The sequence below is a fragment of the Candoia aspera genome, chromosome 1, assembly GCF_035149785.1.
Source record: "Candoia aspera isolate rCanAsp1 chromosome 1, rCanAsp1.hap2, whole genome shotgun sequence".
NCBI classification, from domain to species: Eukaryota; Metazoa; Chordata; class Lepidosauria; order Squamata; family Boidae; genus Candoia; species Candoia aspera.
The window spans coordinates 55,561,695-55,574,614 of NC_086153.1; the positions used below are offsets into that span (position 1 = coordinate 55,561,695).

At 38.9% G+C, this 12,920-nt stretch overlaps 1 protein-coding gene across 5 annotated transcripts in view; it reads right to left on the reverse strand.

Annotated features, from left to right (window-relative positions):
• Window positions 1-839: 839 nt before the first annotated feature.
• Window positions 840-12,920, reverse strand: part of LCLAT1 (lysocardiolipin acyltransferase 1) — a 106,712-nt gene continuing 94,631 nt past the window's right edge. For 4 of the 5 annotated variants that reach the window (XM_063304409.1, XM_063304391.1, XM_063304397.1 and 1 more), the window contains one exon: window positions 840-2,835. In XM_063304409.1, coding sequence (XP_063160479.1) covers window positions 2,348-2,835 — 488 coding nt within the window. In that variant the 3' untranslated portion in view covers window positions 840-2,347. The remainder of the gene's footprint in view (window positions 2,836-12,920) is intronic. The other variant, XM_063304416.1, reaches the window with a different exon arrangement.

Consider the following 12,920-nt stretch of genomic DNA (forward strand, 5'->3'; position numbering starts at 1 on the left):
ACCCAGACCAAGTGGCTATGGGTTTTAGGGCCCCTGGATTTGGAGGTTTTCCATTATTAACCCTGGATGGGCTAGCACTCCCCCAGACAGAGTTGGCATACAAGTTGACAATCCATCTGGATTCATGGCTACTGATTGAGATCAGGTGGCAGCCATGACCAGGATTTGCACAAATCCATGTTGTGTGCCAGTTGCACCCATTCCTGGAGGCTCATGCCTTAGTCACTTCCTGGTTAGACTATAGACATGGGGCCATCCTTGAAAAGTATTTTGAAGCTTCAACTGGTCCAGAATATAGCAGCACATATGCAGTTTTGGGCACGCCATGGTACGCTCATGTAACACTGCGGCTCTGGGTGCAATTAAAAATGCTGGTTGTCATCTAAAGCCCTGCATGGCACAGGGCCAGGATACTTCCGGACTACCAGTATCCAATTATTTCAGTCAGTCCCACCAGAGCTGGCAAAGCGGGCATACTCAGGATCCCTTCTCTGAAACCATGTCACCTAAGTAGATCTAAGAGCAGTGCATTCTGTCACAGCCTCCTCGAGATTTGGACAGCCTTGTTAGTCTTCTGGAAGGCTTTGAAGACTAGTTTTTCTTCTTAGATAGTGGGATGAGGATGTTAGAGGAGCCCAATATGTGTGTCCTGTTCTGAGTCATGAGGTAGTTTTGCAAGGAGCCTTTGTTAGAGTTATTTTTAAAAATTGTATTGCCTTATGGCTTTTATATTGTGTTATTTTATTCATGTGTTTAGCTAGCCACCCAGAAATACTTGGTTAAGGTAGACGGTCATATAAATTAAATAAATAGCCAAAAATGCAATAAAATTACACCAGTTTGCATTTTAAATTCTTTATTGTTGCTCTAGAGTAAATATGTTTTTATGGCTAAAACATAGACATTCTGATAACATTGGAAATCTAAGACCAGTTTATAGACCTTTCATATGCAAGCAGCTCTTAATACAGTTTATTTATAAAATGGTTGTATGAAAAGTTACTGTAGCTGCAACAGGGGCTGAAAAAGATCTGGAAGTAGCTATGCCGTTTAATATGATGAACATATACTTCATGTGCTACCTTATCGCTCTGGTATTACTAACATTCAGTGCAGGGAAGAGAAATGTCCTGGCCTGTTGTGTCAAGTGTAAAGATGCAGTGAGGAACTGCAGCCAGTTCAAGAATTCACCCTAATTCCATGAAAAAGAGCTGGAGGGAAGATATTCAGCCACAGAAAGAAAAAAAAGGTTCAACTAGGAAATTTCAAAGCAAATATCTAGCTCATTATGTGGAGTAGGAGCATGTGGGGTCTGCTTATGGTCAAGCATGGGCTCATTTCACAAATGTCCTCCAGTTTCCATGCAAAAGATATTCTTCTAATTCAGATTTTCAGAAAGGAGATGAATGTTAATAGAAAAATCTTAATGTTTCTTATATTAATAGTTCCAATGGGGCAATTTTTAACATTATTTCTATTGTTATATCATGGAAAAATTAATTTTAATGCTTCCCCCAGTTTTATTTTGTTTTGCCTGAGCATTTAGCAGTTAGGTCTGCAAGGCAGCCTAAACCTGAAGTTGAGATGGACTGTGATCTCAGCATATGAAATTCACAGGGAGGGGATCCTGAAGGTGATCTAGTATTTGCAAAGACAGCAGTGACCAGCTTAGTTACCTTTACCAGCATGTTTACTTAGAGGTAAGCCCTACTAACTTTTGGATTATTATTTTTTTTCCAAAATAGGGTGAGTTATAATAGTTCAGTTGTGACACAACAGCATGTCAAAATAGACTATCTGCATTCATCCAGCTCTGGGTCCTGGGTTTTGTTTTCTCTTTCAGTAGACCAGAACATTTGCTGATTCTGATGAGAGTAACTGCATCATCCATTATCTCTGTGTACGGGATAAAGGTACAGAAATGAAGACAGTGAACTATTAATCATGTAATAAGCTGGGACTTTCAAATCTCACACTTTATTTATAGCAAGGCAGTATAAGAATCACAGTCCATGACTTTTAGCTCCCTAATTTGCCCAGCAATTTAGAGCTATGTATTTAAACAATTCAATGGATATAAACTTTGATTGGTCAGCAAATGCTTTTCCAGTGATGTTGCAGATGCTAGCTGCAAGAGGAACATTGATACATTCAAAAATTAAAAATTCAATATGAACTTTTGTCCTTTACAATAAGAGTACAGTGCATTAACCAAAACAGCATTAAGAAAAATTAATTCTCATGCAAAATTTCCTTCCACTACGAAAAGTTTATGGCACATCCGAAAAGTGCTCATAAACATCACCCATCCAACCAGTACACGCATCAGATAAATTTAACATCTGTTTTAGCTGAGTAATCTACGTCTATTAAAAAATTGATGACATGCAAGTTCCACCAATTCAAGCCCACCAAACAGTTTTTGTTGCACAGTAAAAATGACAACCACAATCACAAAATACCACCGTACAAAGTTGTACATGTATAACAGTGCAAACCCAGAGAGTGTGAAAGATGTCCAGTACAAGAGGGAAAAGCACTTAACAATCATGACCCTGAGCTCAGATTTACAAGGTGGGATTTTGCTTCTCCCTGTCACATCAAAGTACTTTTTGCCTTCATAGAACTGGCGGAGCCTTTTTTCTTTTTCTTCCCAGCGCTTCTGACACCAGATTTGCAAGTCTTCCCGAGAGGCTGGCAGGAACTCTACAGGGTATCTGCAGACATGAAAATGAATTTCCTTGGGGAAATTTCCATATAGGAGATGCTTCTCGGTTTGTGGAATGTTTTGAGGATATGCCACTGTTATGTCATGAATAGCATCAAGGTTGTTACCTAGAAAGAAAGAAAGTAATAATAATAGTAATAATAATAATAATAAAAATTATCCCACCTTTTATGTCTGTCTGTCTGTCTGTCTGTCAATCATCTCAATTTTATAGATTAAGTGGATGCTATTCTCTGCAAAGTCCAGATGGACAGTTGAGACCAAATGAAAAATGATGCTGAAAGCTGCCTAGTTTGTAGCTGAAATCTGATCCGGGAGCTTAAAGATGGGCTGAATCAGAAAGATTAATTAGGTTATTCAGTGTGGGGACTGGAAGGTTCTAACATTTCCAGAAGACTCCCAAGCAAGGCATGAAAGACAAGCCTAGGAACAAGGAGCACAATCACCTAAAATGCACCACTTCCTTCCCCAAGCTGCATGCATGGGGACATGGGGACACCTTGTGTGTATTTCTAGGAATATTGGGGGTGGGCTATATATCCACATCTACAGTTCTCACATCCTATTTAACCCTATGCATGGACAGGCTAACTCCTGTACAGAGTTGTTAAGTTCTGTTGCAAGCCTATTACGGTTAGGGTTAAAACTCCTTCTCTTCATACAATAGGTACTTTTACAAACCTCTACCATGTTGTGTTTTCCTTTGAATTAAAAAGTTCCCAAAATGTACAGTAATCCTTCAACCCAGTGTTTTTCAAACTTGACAACTTTAAGATGGGTGGACTTCTACGGAATTCTGGGAGTTGAAGTCTACACATCTTAAAGTTGCCAAGTCTGAAAAACACTGAGTTAAAGGATTACTGTACATTTTGGGAGCTTTTTAATTCAAAGGAAAACACAACATGGTAGAGGTTTGTAAAAGACATAACTTTTGTTGATGGTCACACATTCAGATTTACATCCCTCGCCCCCATGTAGCCTTTGCTGATGGTTTCTGATACTTCCTTCTTATATGTCTACCCTGACTGTTTATTCTGTTGTTGTGAAGACTTGATTTACTCACATATAGATCAAAAGTGTATGGTAGGCACATTGACAGCATGTATCATGGTGAAGGATGAGCAGACAAATGAATTCCTGCTGGTTATGAGGTCCAACAGTAGAATTATTAAAAAAAAATTGGGGCAAAGTGGGCACCTGAGTTTGTTCCAAGGCTTAGTCCTCATGTTTGTGTAGGGTGATGGTATGCAGATTCTAGTGAGACCATATGAGTCTTATATAAAGACAAATCTCATATACAAGCCCTGGGTGATATTAATATTGTTGATTAAACTGGAATAATATTAATTGTAGTCAGCAATTGTTGTCAGCAAAAGGCATTCTGTTTTCCCAACCTGAATACAAATCAGGAAAAGTTCAACTCTGGAAAAGTACTTCACTGGGTGGTTACATTTAGAGAAGCAAATGTTATATCCCTGCACATCTTATTTCTTATATGTTGTGAGGAAAATGATAACATTTATCTCATAATATGATTCCCATTGTGTTATTTCCATAGTGGCACTGTAATTGATCAGTACAGAAGAAAGTGATCTATTGTCACCCTGCATAATTCAGTTCACTTCTTATTAGGGCCTTGGGACTTCCAATGGGGGCATCGTAAGCTAAACACGTCTCCGTGGACAGCAGAGGTGACTGGGGCAAAGACTGAAGAACCGATGAACAGATACTCCAGACGGCTGCTCCTTGTGAGGAGAACACAGGACAGTGGTCTCCCATGGGTTTAAGTACTGCATCATTTTCACCTTAATAGATACTATTAAATTAATAGTCCAGATGGTTTTCCTATTGATTGGCTTAAGCCATTTATCGACTTTCTTGTTCCTTTGTTATTTCCCCAGATTTTGAAAGCTGGCAAACATCCTGCAGTCACCACCAGATTTGTTAAACATGATGCTAAAAGTTTTTGACTCTGGCTCAAAGACTTCAAACTGCCTTTAATAGTTCATTCTATACAATCTGGTTTTAAAAATGTGATATATAAATTTATTCTCAGATATATATTAATTTCAACAGATCATTAAGAATACTTATTAGTATATGGAAAAGAATAAATGTTGATGACATGGCTGTTACTCTAGGACTGATATATACTCTCAAAGGAATTCCTGTGTTAATATCTGCTAGGTATTTTACACAGGCTGACAAGATACTTTTAAAGGGATTGATAAACGCTTAGGTTCTCTTTAACTATATTACAGCTTTTGCATGAGGATGGGAAGTTTCAATTTTCCTGGTTTCCAGCTCTATCACTGAGTTTATATTTCGACCTGCATTTCCTAGTGGAAATTAAGTGATCTATCCCCAAAACCACTCTGGGTAGAGTTAAAAAAAAATATTATTTTACCCTTGGGTATCTTCCCAGACTTGATTCCCATTTAGTTATAAATCAGTTGTTTTTTCTGCATTAAAGGTGGTGAGATATGTGGATGATTTGGGGAAAGTAATCTAGTTTCTCATGAAAATGGATAATCTAGAATGATCTCAGCCTTAAAATTGCTCGCAAATCCTTTTTTGGTAGATATTGGGCAAAAAGTGGTATTTACACAGTAAATCATGTTATTGCTTAAAATATTTGATATGTTGCAAGCAGAATTTGGATTGCCTAAAATGGCAGTATATTAAATTAAAACACATTTTGATTCTACAATTTGGGCTTGACATCTTAGTTATATCTGAAAGTGCTAAATTATCACCACTGGAAATAATTTTGGTGGATGCCGAGTCTAGAGATGGAATACACAGAAAAATGCTGCTAAGTCATATATGGGACACCTGTAAGAGCTGGAACATACTGTTTTAATAAATCAATTGGTTAGAGTTTTATAGAAAGTTAAATGTGTATCCTCAAATCTTAATGGATTAATTCAACAAAGTATTCTTTTTTCCGTTTCCTGATACCCAAGAGGATGTTTGTTTATTTATTTATTTTCTATCCCGCCTTTATTATTTTTATAAATAACTTAAGGCGGCTAACATACCTAATACTCCTTCCTCCTCCTATTTTCCTTACAACAGCAACCCTGTGAGGTGGGTTGGGCTGAGAGAGCGCGACTGGCCCAAGGTCACCCAGCCGGCTTTCATGCCGAAGGCGGGACTAGAACTCTCAGTCTCCTGGTTTCTAGCCCATTGCCTTAACCACTAGACCAAACTTTAAATATGGTTTAAAGATGTGATGCATTGTTGCATTATATACTGAAAATTTGGAATCTATCACTGTGTGGTCTATTGCTGAAGGAGTTCTGCTACACCTGACTTAAGAGCTGGACTGAATATATGTGTTCACGTTCTGCATATGAATTGGCTGTAGTGGAAGGTTCAATCGGTATTACTCTGTGTGGTAAAGGTTTAATTTGCTGTTTAATTTGCTGTGTGGTAAAGGTTTAATTTGCTGTGGTTTTTCATCTTATATACACCTAATACATTATATAGTTGTTTTTTCATTATTTTTCTCTTTGGGTTTTTGTTTCTTTTCTTCTATATTTGGCTAATGTTTTCCTCTTTGCTCTGCTATTAAAGCAGTATTTTTTTTAAAAAAACAACATAGGGGAACATCACCAGGGGAACCCATTTTCAGGAGCTCAAATTTCTGCTACTTCAAATAACTATGTTTTTGTTTGCCAGGCTTTTAAAGATTTATTAGTTTGAGCAGAATCTTGTAAGTTAAGATGTCAGCTAACAAATGAATTAATTTTAAACTGTACTGACAGTATTTATTTTATTCTTTTCTTTTAAATGGTTATTTGTCATCTACTAAGTTGTTCTGAAAAAAGATTTTAGGTAAAAAAGCTGCACTAAATTAAGCATACCATATAAATAAACTCTTTTGAAGTGGAAGTTCACAGACTGAATTTTTTGCACAACACACGCTACAGCAGCTGGGGCTGAAAGTCACAAGTGCAAAAGACATTAATGATTTTGGAGGCAGCTTTTCAAAATCCTGTCTTGGGCTGTCTTTACAAGTATGGAGAGCAACTGTTAAAAAGTGTACAGAAGAAACTCTATATGTGAGATTGCATGCAGCCCTCTGGAACATGACCCAGTTTTCATCAAAATAAACCCCCAACAATTTCCATGGAATCACTCCACAGGGAAGTCATATATTAATTTACAAGAATATTTTAAAGGAATAAATGGAGATGTTTGCATATGAGGAGGGAGCTTTTGCTTTGCCAAAATATCATACCCAAGTAATACTTCAGATTGAGTTCAATCTGCTATTCTGCAGATCAGTGTTTTTCAACCTTGGCAACTTTAAGATGTATGGACTTCAACTCCCTGAATTCCCCAGCCAGTAAAGCAAAAGCTAGTTGGGGAATTCTGGGAGTCGAAGTCCACACATCTTAAAGTTGCCAAGGTTGAGAAACACTGCTGCACATCAAGTGCAAGAATTCAGCTGGTGCATCAGTTACAGCACTACCTGGACCAGTAAGCCTTGGAACTGTGACTAACAGCCTTATCATTCTTACTTCATCTACTGCAAGGTGCTCTATGGGGGGAATACTTTGAAGATCAGATAGCTGGTGCAAGATGGAGTGGCCAGATTGTAGAATAAAACCTATTTTGAGGTTGCTATACTGGCTACCAGGCTTCATTCAAAGTGCTGGCTATAAAGCTGTATTTGGCCTCGCACTGGGATGATTTCAGGACCACTTTGCCATGATTCTCCTAGTCTGGCTCAAATATCAAGAGAAGTTCTTCAAGGTGCCTCCCCTCCTTTTCAGATTAAGAGCAGTGGGAGCCAGAAGTCAGACCTTCTCATCAGTGACTTGAACATTGTGGAACACACTGCCACCAAAGGCATATCTGGCTCCAACTCTCCTTGTATTCTGGATGGTCCTTAAAATTATTTCATTTCAGTAAGCTTGCAGCTCATAAAAGGACTGTGGACAGGCACCTGAATACTTTATGTTATCATGTTTATTTTACGTTGCATTCTTCTTCTATAAATATTTTTAAATAAATAGGTAATACTGCCAGCAAACCAGTGATAAGAAGATTTGAAAAGCTGTTTGTATTACTTGTTATAAAAAACTGAAAAATTTATTTCAACAGAAGTCATAATGTAAATTATGTGTAAAATGAGATACATTGTTTTCCTTCCAATAAAATCTCTAGATACATTAGTGCTGCCAGATCCTTCATCAAGAGCTAGATTTCTGAATGTTTCAACAGTGCTTTAATTCAACTGCTACAGAATGCCTTTAGTTGCTCCCTGATCTTTACAACTACATTCTAGGCATCATCAACAATCCTTCCAATACTCTGTAGCTAAAACAGCTTCAAGGTTAAAGACTGAAAAGCTACATGATATATTTATAGTATTCATTAATGTGACAATGAAATTAGATGCAGTAAGACAGCAAATGGATTTTTAATTCACAGGTTACTGTGAATGCCATAGCTATTAATAACAGACAGACTCTGAAGAACAATGTAAATCATTCCATGAACCAATGGGGTCTCATAGTCAGAGTTGCTATGGATACATCTGGGTTCTCTGTTACTGCCAGAGTTCCTTCTTGGCAGGCAAGCACTACCCATCACAGAGCAGGTTCATGCTTGGGGGTCATCTCCTGCTGGATCAGTAGGTTGAAGACATGACCAGAGGGCCTACGCCCAGCTGCAGCTGGTGCATCATTTGTAATCCTACTTGGGGCAGAAGGTCTTAGCTTCAATAACTCATGCCCTCATTATCATCTGGTTAGACTACTATAATGCACTCTATTTGGGATCCCCTTAAAAGCTACTAGGAAACTACAGCTGATCCAAAATGTGGTAGTCCACATACTTTATGGCTCCTGTTGTTGGGAGCATATAACATGGATTTTGTGGAGCCTGCATTGGTTGTGGATTGGCTTCTGGGTGCAATTTAATGTGCTGGTTTTAACCTATATACATCTTTATGGCTTGGCACCTAAGTATCTGCAGGATAATCTACTCTAAGCAGTACTAGCTCAACTGGTCAGGTCCAACAGGGGGAAACTTAGCAATCCCCCATTTTCAGGAGCTTTGGGAGGAAGAAGCAAGCAGGTTCTGCTTCTCAGTGGCAGTGCTGACCCTGTAGAACAACTTCCTGTTGAGATCAGGCTGGTCCCCTCCGTGTTGGTATTCTGGAACTTTTTAAGATGGAATTGTTTCAATGACCCTTCCCCTCATTTTATCACACCATCTTTAATTTTTATTGTTGTAGGTTTATGCTTGGTAGATGTGTGTTTTTATGGAATTTTATACTATGGATGTTTTATCGGTTTTATATTCTATCTAAGCCATTCTTTGGCTTAGATGGCAGGACAGAAATATGAATAAATAAATTAATAAAAGCTATACCTGAACGTCAGAATATGTAGTCCCCTGGCAAAGAACAGATATTTAAAGTCTTAAAGCTCCTGATTAAATAATAAATTCAGTTTGCACTACTTCTTTGGTCTTTCTGACTACATGCTATGCTCAAGTTTTGTCCTAGCACGTATCAGTTTCAGAAATGGTTTAATGGGTTGTTTAAAAACAGTAAGATTTTCACTCAGTAAGCATAAGCCTAAGTATCTCTTTTCATTCCAGCCACTAGTTAACATTAATGCTGTTTCTAGTACATTATTCTACTAAACAAAAAAATTCTAAATTCTACTTAATGGTAGAAAGGAGCTGAAGATAGAGTCTGAAATTGATTTTGCTCACTTTGTAAACTCTGGAGGATGGACACTTTCTCTTTATGTCATAGTTTTGCAACTTTTGTTGTATCTTGCAACTTTTTGCATCTTAAGTGGATTTGGAAGGGCAAGTAATAGAAGGCCAATAGTACACACTTTAATCTAAAAAGCATAATTTTGAAGTATTAACCAATCTCCTAATTTTTTCCCCGAATTATTTATAATGAACTAGATGAAACTTGCCCCATACTTTTTTAATTGTCTCACTACTTTTGCAGTTTCATTCAAATTGCATCAAAATAAATATATATTAGTAAATCAAGTTTCTTTGCAGAGTGTTATAGACACATACTCAAAGCAGCTGGTCCATATGGAAATCAGTGATCTTAGTTTCACTTGGTATTCTGCCCTAGCTAACATAAAGGATGCCCTTTAAAAACTACTTAAATAACATTAGCTTCATCATGCAGCCACTATCGTTACTTCATGAATGGCTTGATTCACTAACCAGGCATAGGGCCTGATAGCCTTTATGATATGAAGTAGCTGATCAGAATGCAGCTTGTATAACTTTGAAAGTGACAGGTATTTAAATTCATGAGGATCGATGAAGAAAAGGACTTATAGCTGCTAACTGGCTAGCACTGAAACAGTTTCTGCAATACCACAATGCACAAATGGATAAATCTTATTAAGTTCAATTAACCCAGTACTCAGGGAGCCATCTTAATCAGAAAGGGATTTAATGAAAAGTCTCAGCTTCAATAAACACTCTTTAATTATACTAATATTTATTCACAAAGAAGAATTTGTTTCAGGATTAACCTGAGACCTGGAGGAAACCAAATACATCAATATAATAATGGAATGCCTAATTAGAATATAATGGATTCCTAATTGTAATATATTGCTTTGTAGCACACATAATTGTTTAGTACAATTGCTTTTCAGTTGTTGCATTAGGCAATAAAAATGCAACTCCATAAAAGAGAGAAAGGATTGGAATTAGCATTAAGTCTTACTGAAAATCCAGTCTTACTTGGTTAACCCAGATAGTGCTCCTTGCTTAAAAGTTTGGCCTGATGTTTTTGCTTACTCCTGCACCAGTTTAGCTTTTCCTGCTTCTTTCTTAGATTTGTATTCTGTCAGTCTTATATTCTACATTATGTGTCTTAATTATATCTTGAACAATTACTAATTAATAATTTTTTTAAAAAAAGTTACAGGTAGTCCAAGGTTAATGATGGTAATTGGGACTGGAATTTTAATCGCTAAGTGATGCGGTCATAAAGCACAATGTCATATGACCATATTGCTTAGCAATGAGCAAGGACCACTCCAAGCCGTTCCTGGCTTGGTCCCTCTCAGGCCCGAGCCTCGGTAAAGTAAGGGGCTTCTGCCTCCTCTCGTACTCCCCCCTGCCTATCTTCCCCCCATCTCTGCCCTTTTGGCCCCCCGCCTACCCGCTGCTCCTGTGCCCTGCCTGCTGCTGCTGTGCCTGCCGCATTGTGCACCACCACTGTACTGGCCGGGGCCTTCTTTTGTGCTGGTACAGCCAGGGATTCTCTCATGCCCTGCCCAGGGCTTCTGTTCGCGCTCTGCCCAGAGCCTCCATTCACGTGCCAGCCAGGGCCTCTGTTCATGCCCTGCCCAGGGCCTTCTTTCACTTCTTTAGAGATAACTGACAACTTATATGCTGACTTTGGCCTGAAAAACAACTGCATCAGCCTCAAATGCTCCACAAGATATGTTCGTTCACGGTTACATTCTTAACAGAAATTGCATCTTTGTATTTTTTTAAAAAAGTATATTTAATCTTTGGATCAGTACAACCAGATATGTCGGCATACCATTGGAAGATGAGACCCCCAGGTCGGAAGATGGTCAAAATGCTACTGGGGAGGAACAGAGGATGAGTTCAACTAGCCCCAGACGTGATGATGCAGCTAGCTCAAAGCTGAAAGGACGGCTAGCGGCCCACGGTGCTGGTGGTGAACAGCGAATCCGATGTTCTAAGGATCAACACACCATTGGAACCTGGAATGTAAGATCTATGAGCCAGGGCAAATTGGATGTGGTTATTGGTGAGATGTCAGGATTAAAGATAGACATTTTGGGTGTCAGTGAACTGAAATGGACTGGAATGGACCACTTCACATCAAATGACCACCAGATCTACTACTGTGGACCAGAGGACCACAGAAGAAATGGAGTAGCCTTCATAATTAATAGTAAAGTGGCGAAAGCAGTGCTTGGATACAATCCAAAAAACGACAGAATGATCTCAATCCGAACTCAGGGCAAGCCATCTAACATCCCAGTGATCCAAATATACGCCCCAACCACAGATGCTGAAGAAGCTGAAGTAGAGCAGTTCTATGAGGATCTGCAGCACCTACTGGACAACACGCCTAAAAGAGATGTTATTTTCATCACAGGAGACTGGAATGCTAAGGTGGGCAGTCAAATGACACCTGGAATTACAGGTAAGCATGGCCTGGGAGAAGAAAATGAAGCAGGACAAAGGCTGATAGAATTTTTCCAAGACAACTCACTCTGCATAACAAACACTCTCTTCCAACAACCTAAGAGGCGGCTTTATACGTGGACTTCCCCAGATGGACAACACCAAAATCAGATTGACTACATCCTTTGCAGCCAAAGGTGGTGGACATCTATACAGCTGGTAAAAACAAGACCTGGAGCTGACTGTAGTTCAGATCACGAACTTCTTATTGCACAATTTAGGATCAGACTCAAGAGATTAGGGAAGACCCACAGATCAGCTAGATATGAGCTCACTAATATTCCTAAGGAATATGCAGTGGAGGTGAAGAATAGATTTAAGGGACTGGACTTAGTAGATAGGGTCCCGGAAGAACTCTGGACAGAAGTTGGCAGCATTGTTCAGGAGGCGGCAACAAAATACATCCCAAAGAAAGAGAAAACCAAGAAGGCAAAATGGCTGTCTGCTGAGACACTAGAAGTAGCCCAAGAAAGAAAGCAAGCAAAAGGCAACAGTGATAGGGGGAGATATGCCCAATTAAATGCAAAATTCCAGAGGTTAGCCAGAAGAGATAAGGAATTATTTTTAAACAAGCAGTGCGCGGAAGTGGAAGAAGACAATAGAATAGGAAGGACAAGAGATCTCTTCCAGAAAATTAGAAACATTGGAGGTAAAGTCCAGGCAAAGATGGGTATGATCGAAAACAAAGATGGCAAGGACCTAACAGAAGAAGAAGAGATCAAGAAAAGGTGGCAAGAATATACAGAAGACCTGTATAGGAAGGATAACAATATTGGGGACAGCTTTGACAGTGTGGTCAGTGAGCTAGAGCCAGACATCCTGAAGAGTGAGGTTGAATGGGCCTTAAGAAGCATTGCTAATAACAAGGCAGCAGGAGACGACGGCACCCCAGCTGAATTGTTCAAAAACTTGCAAGATGATGCTGTCAAGGTAATGCATGCTATATGCCAGCAAA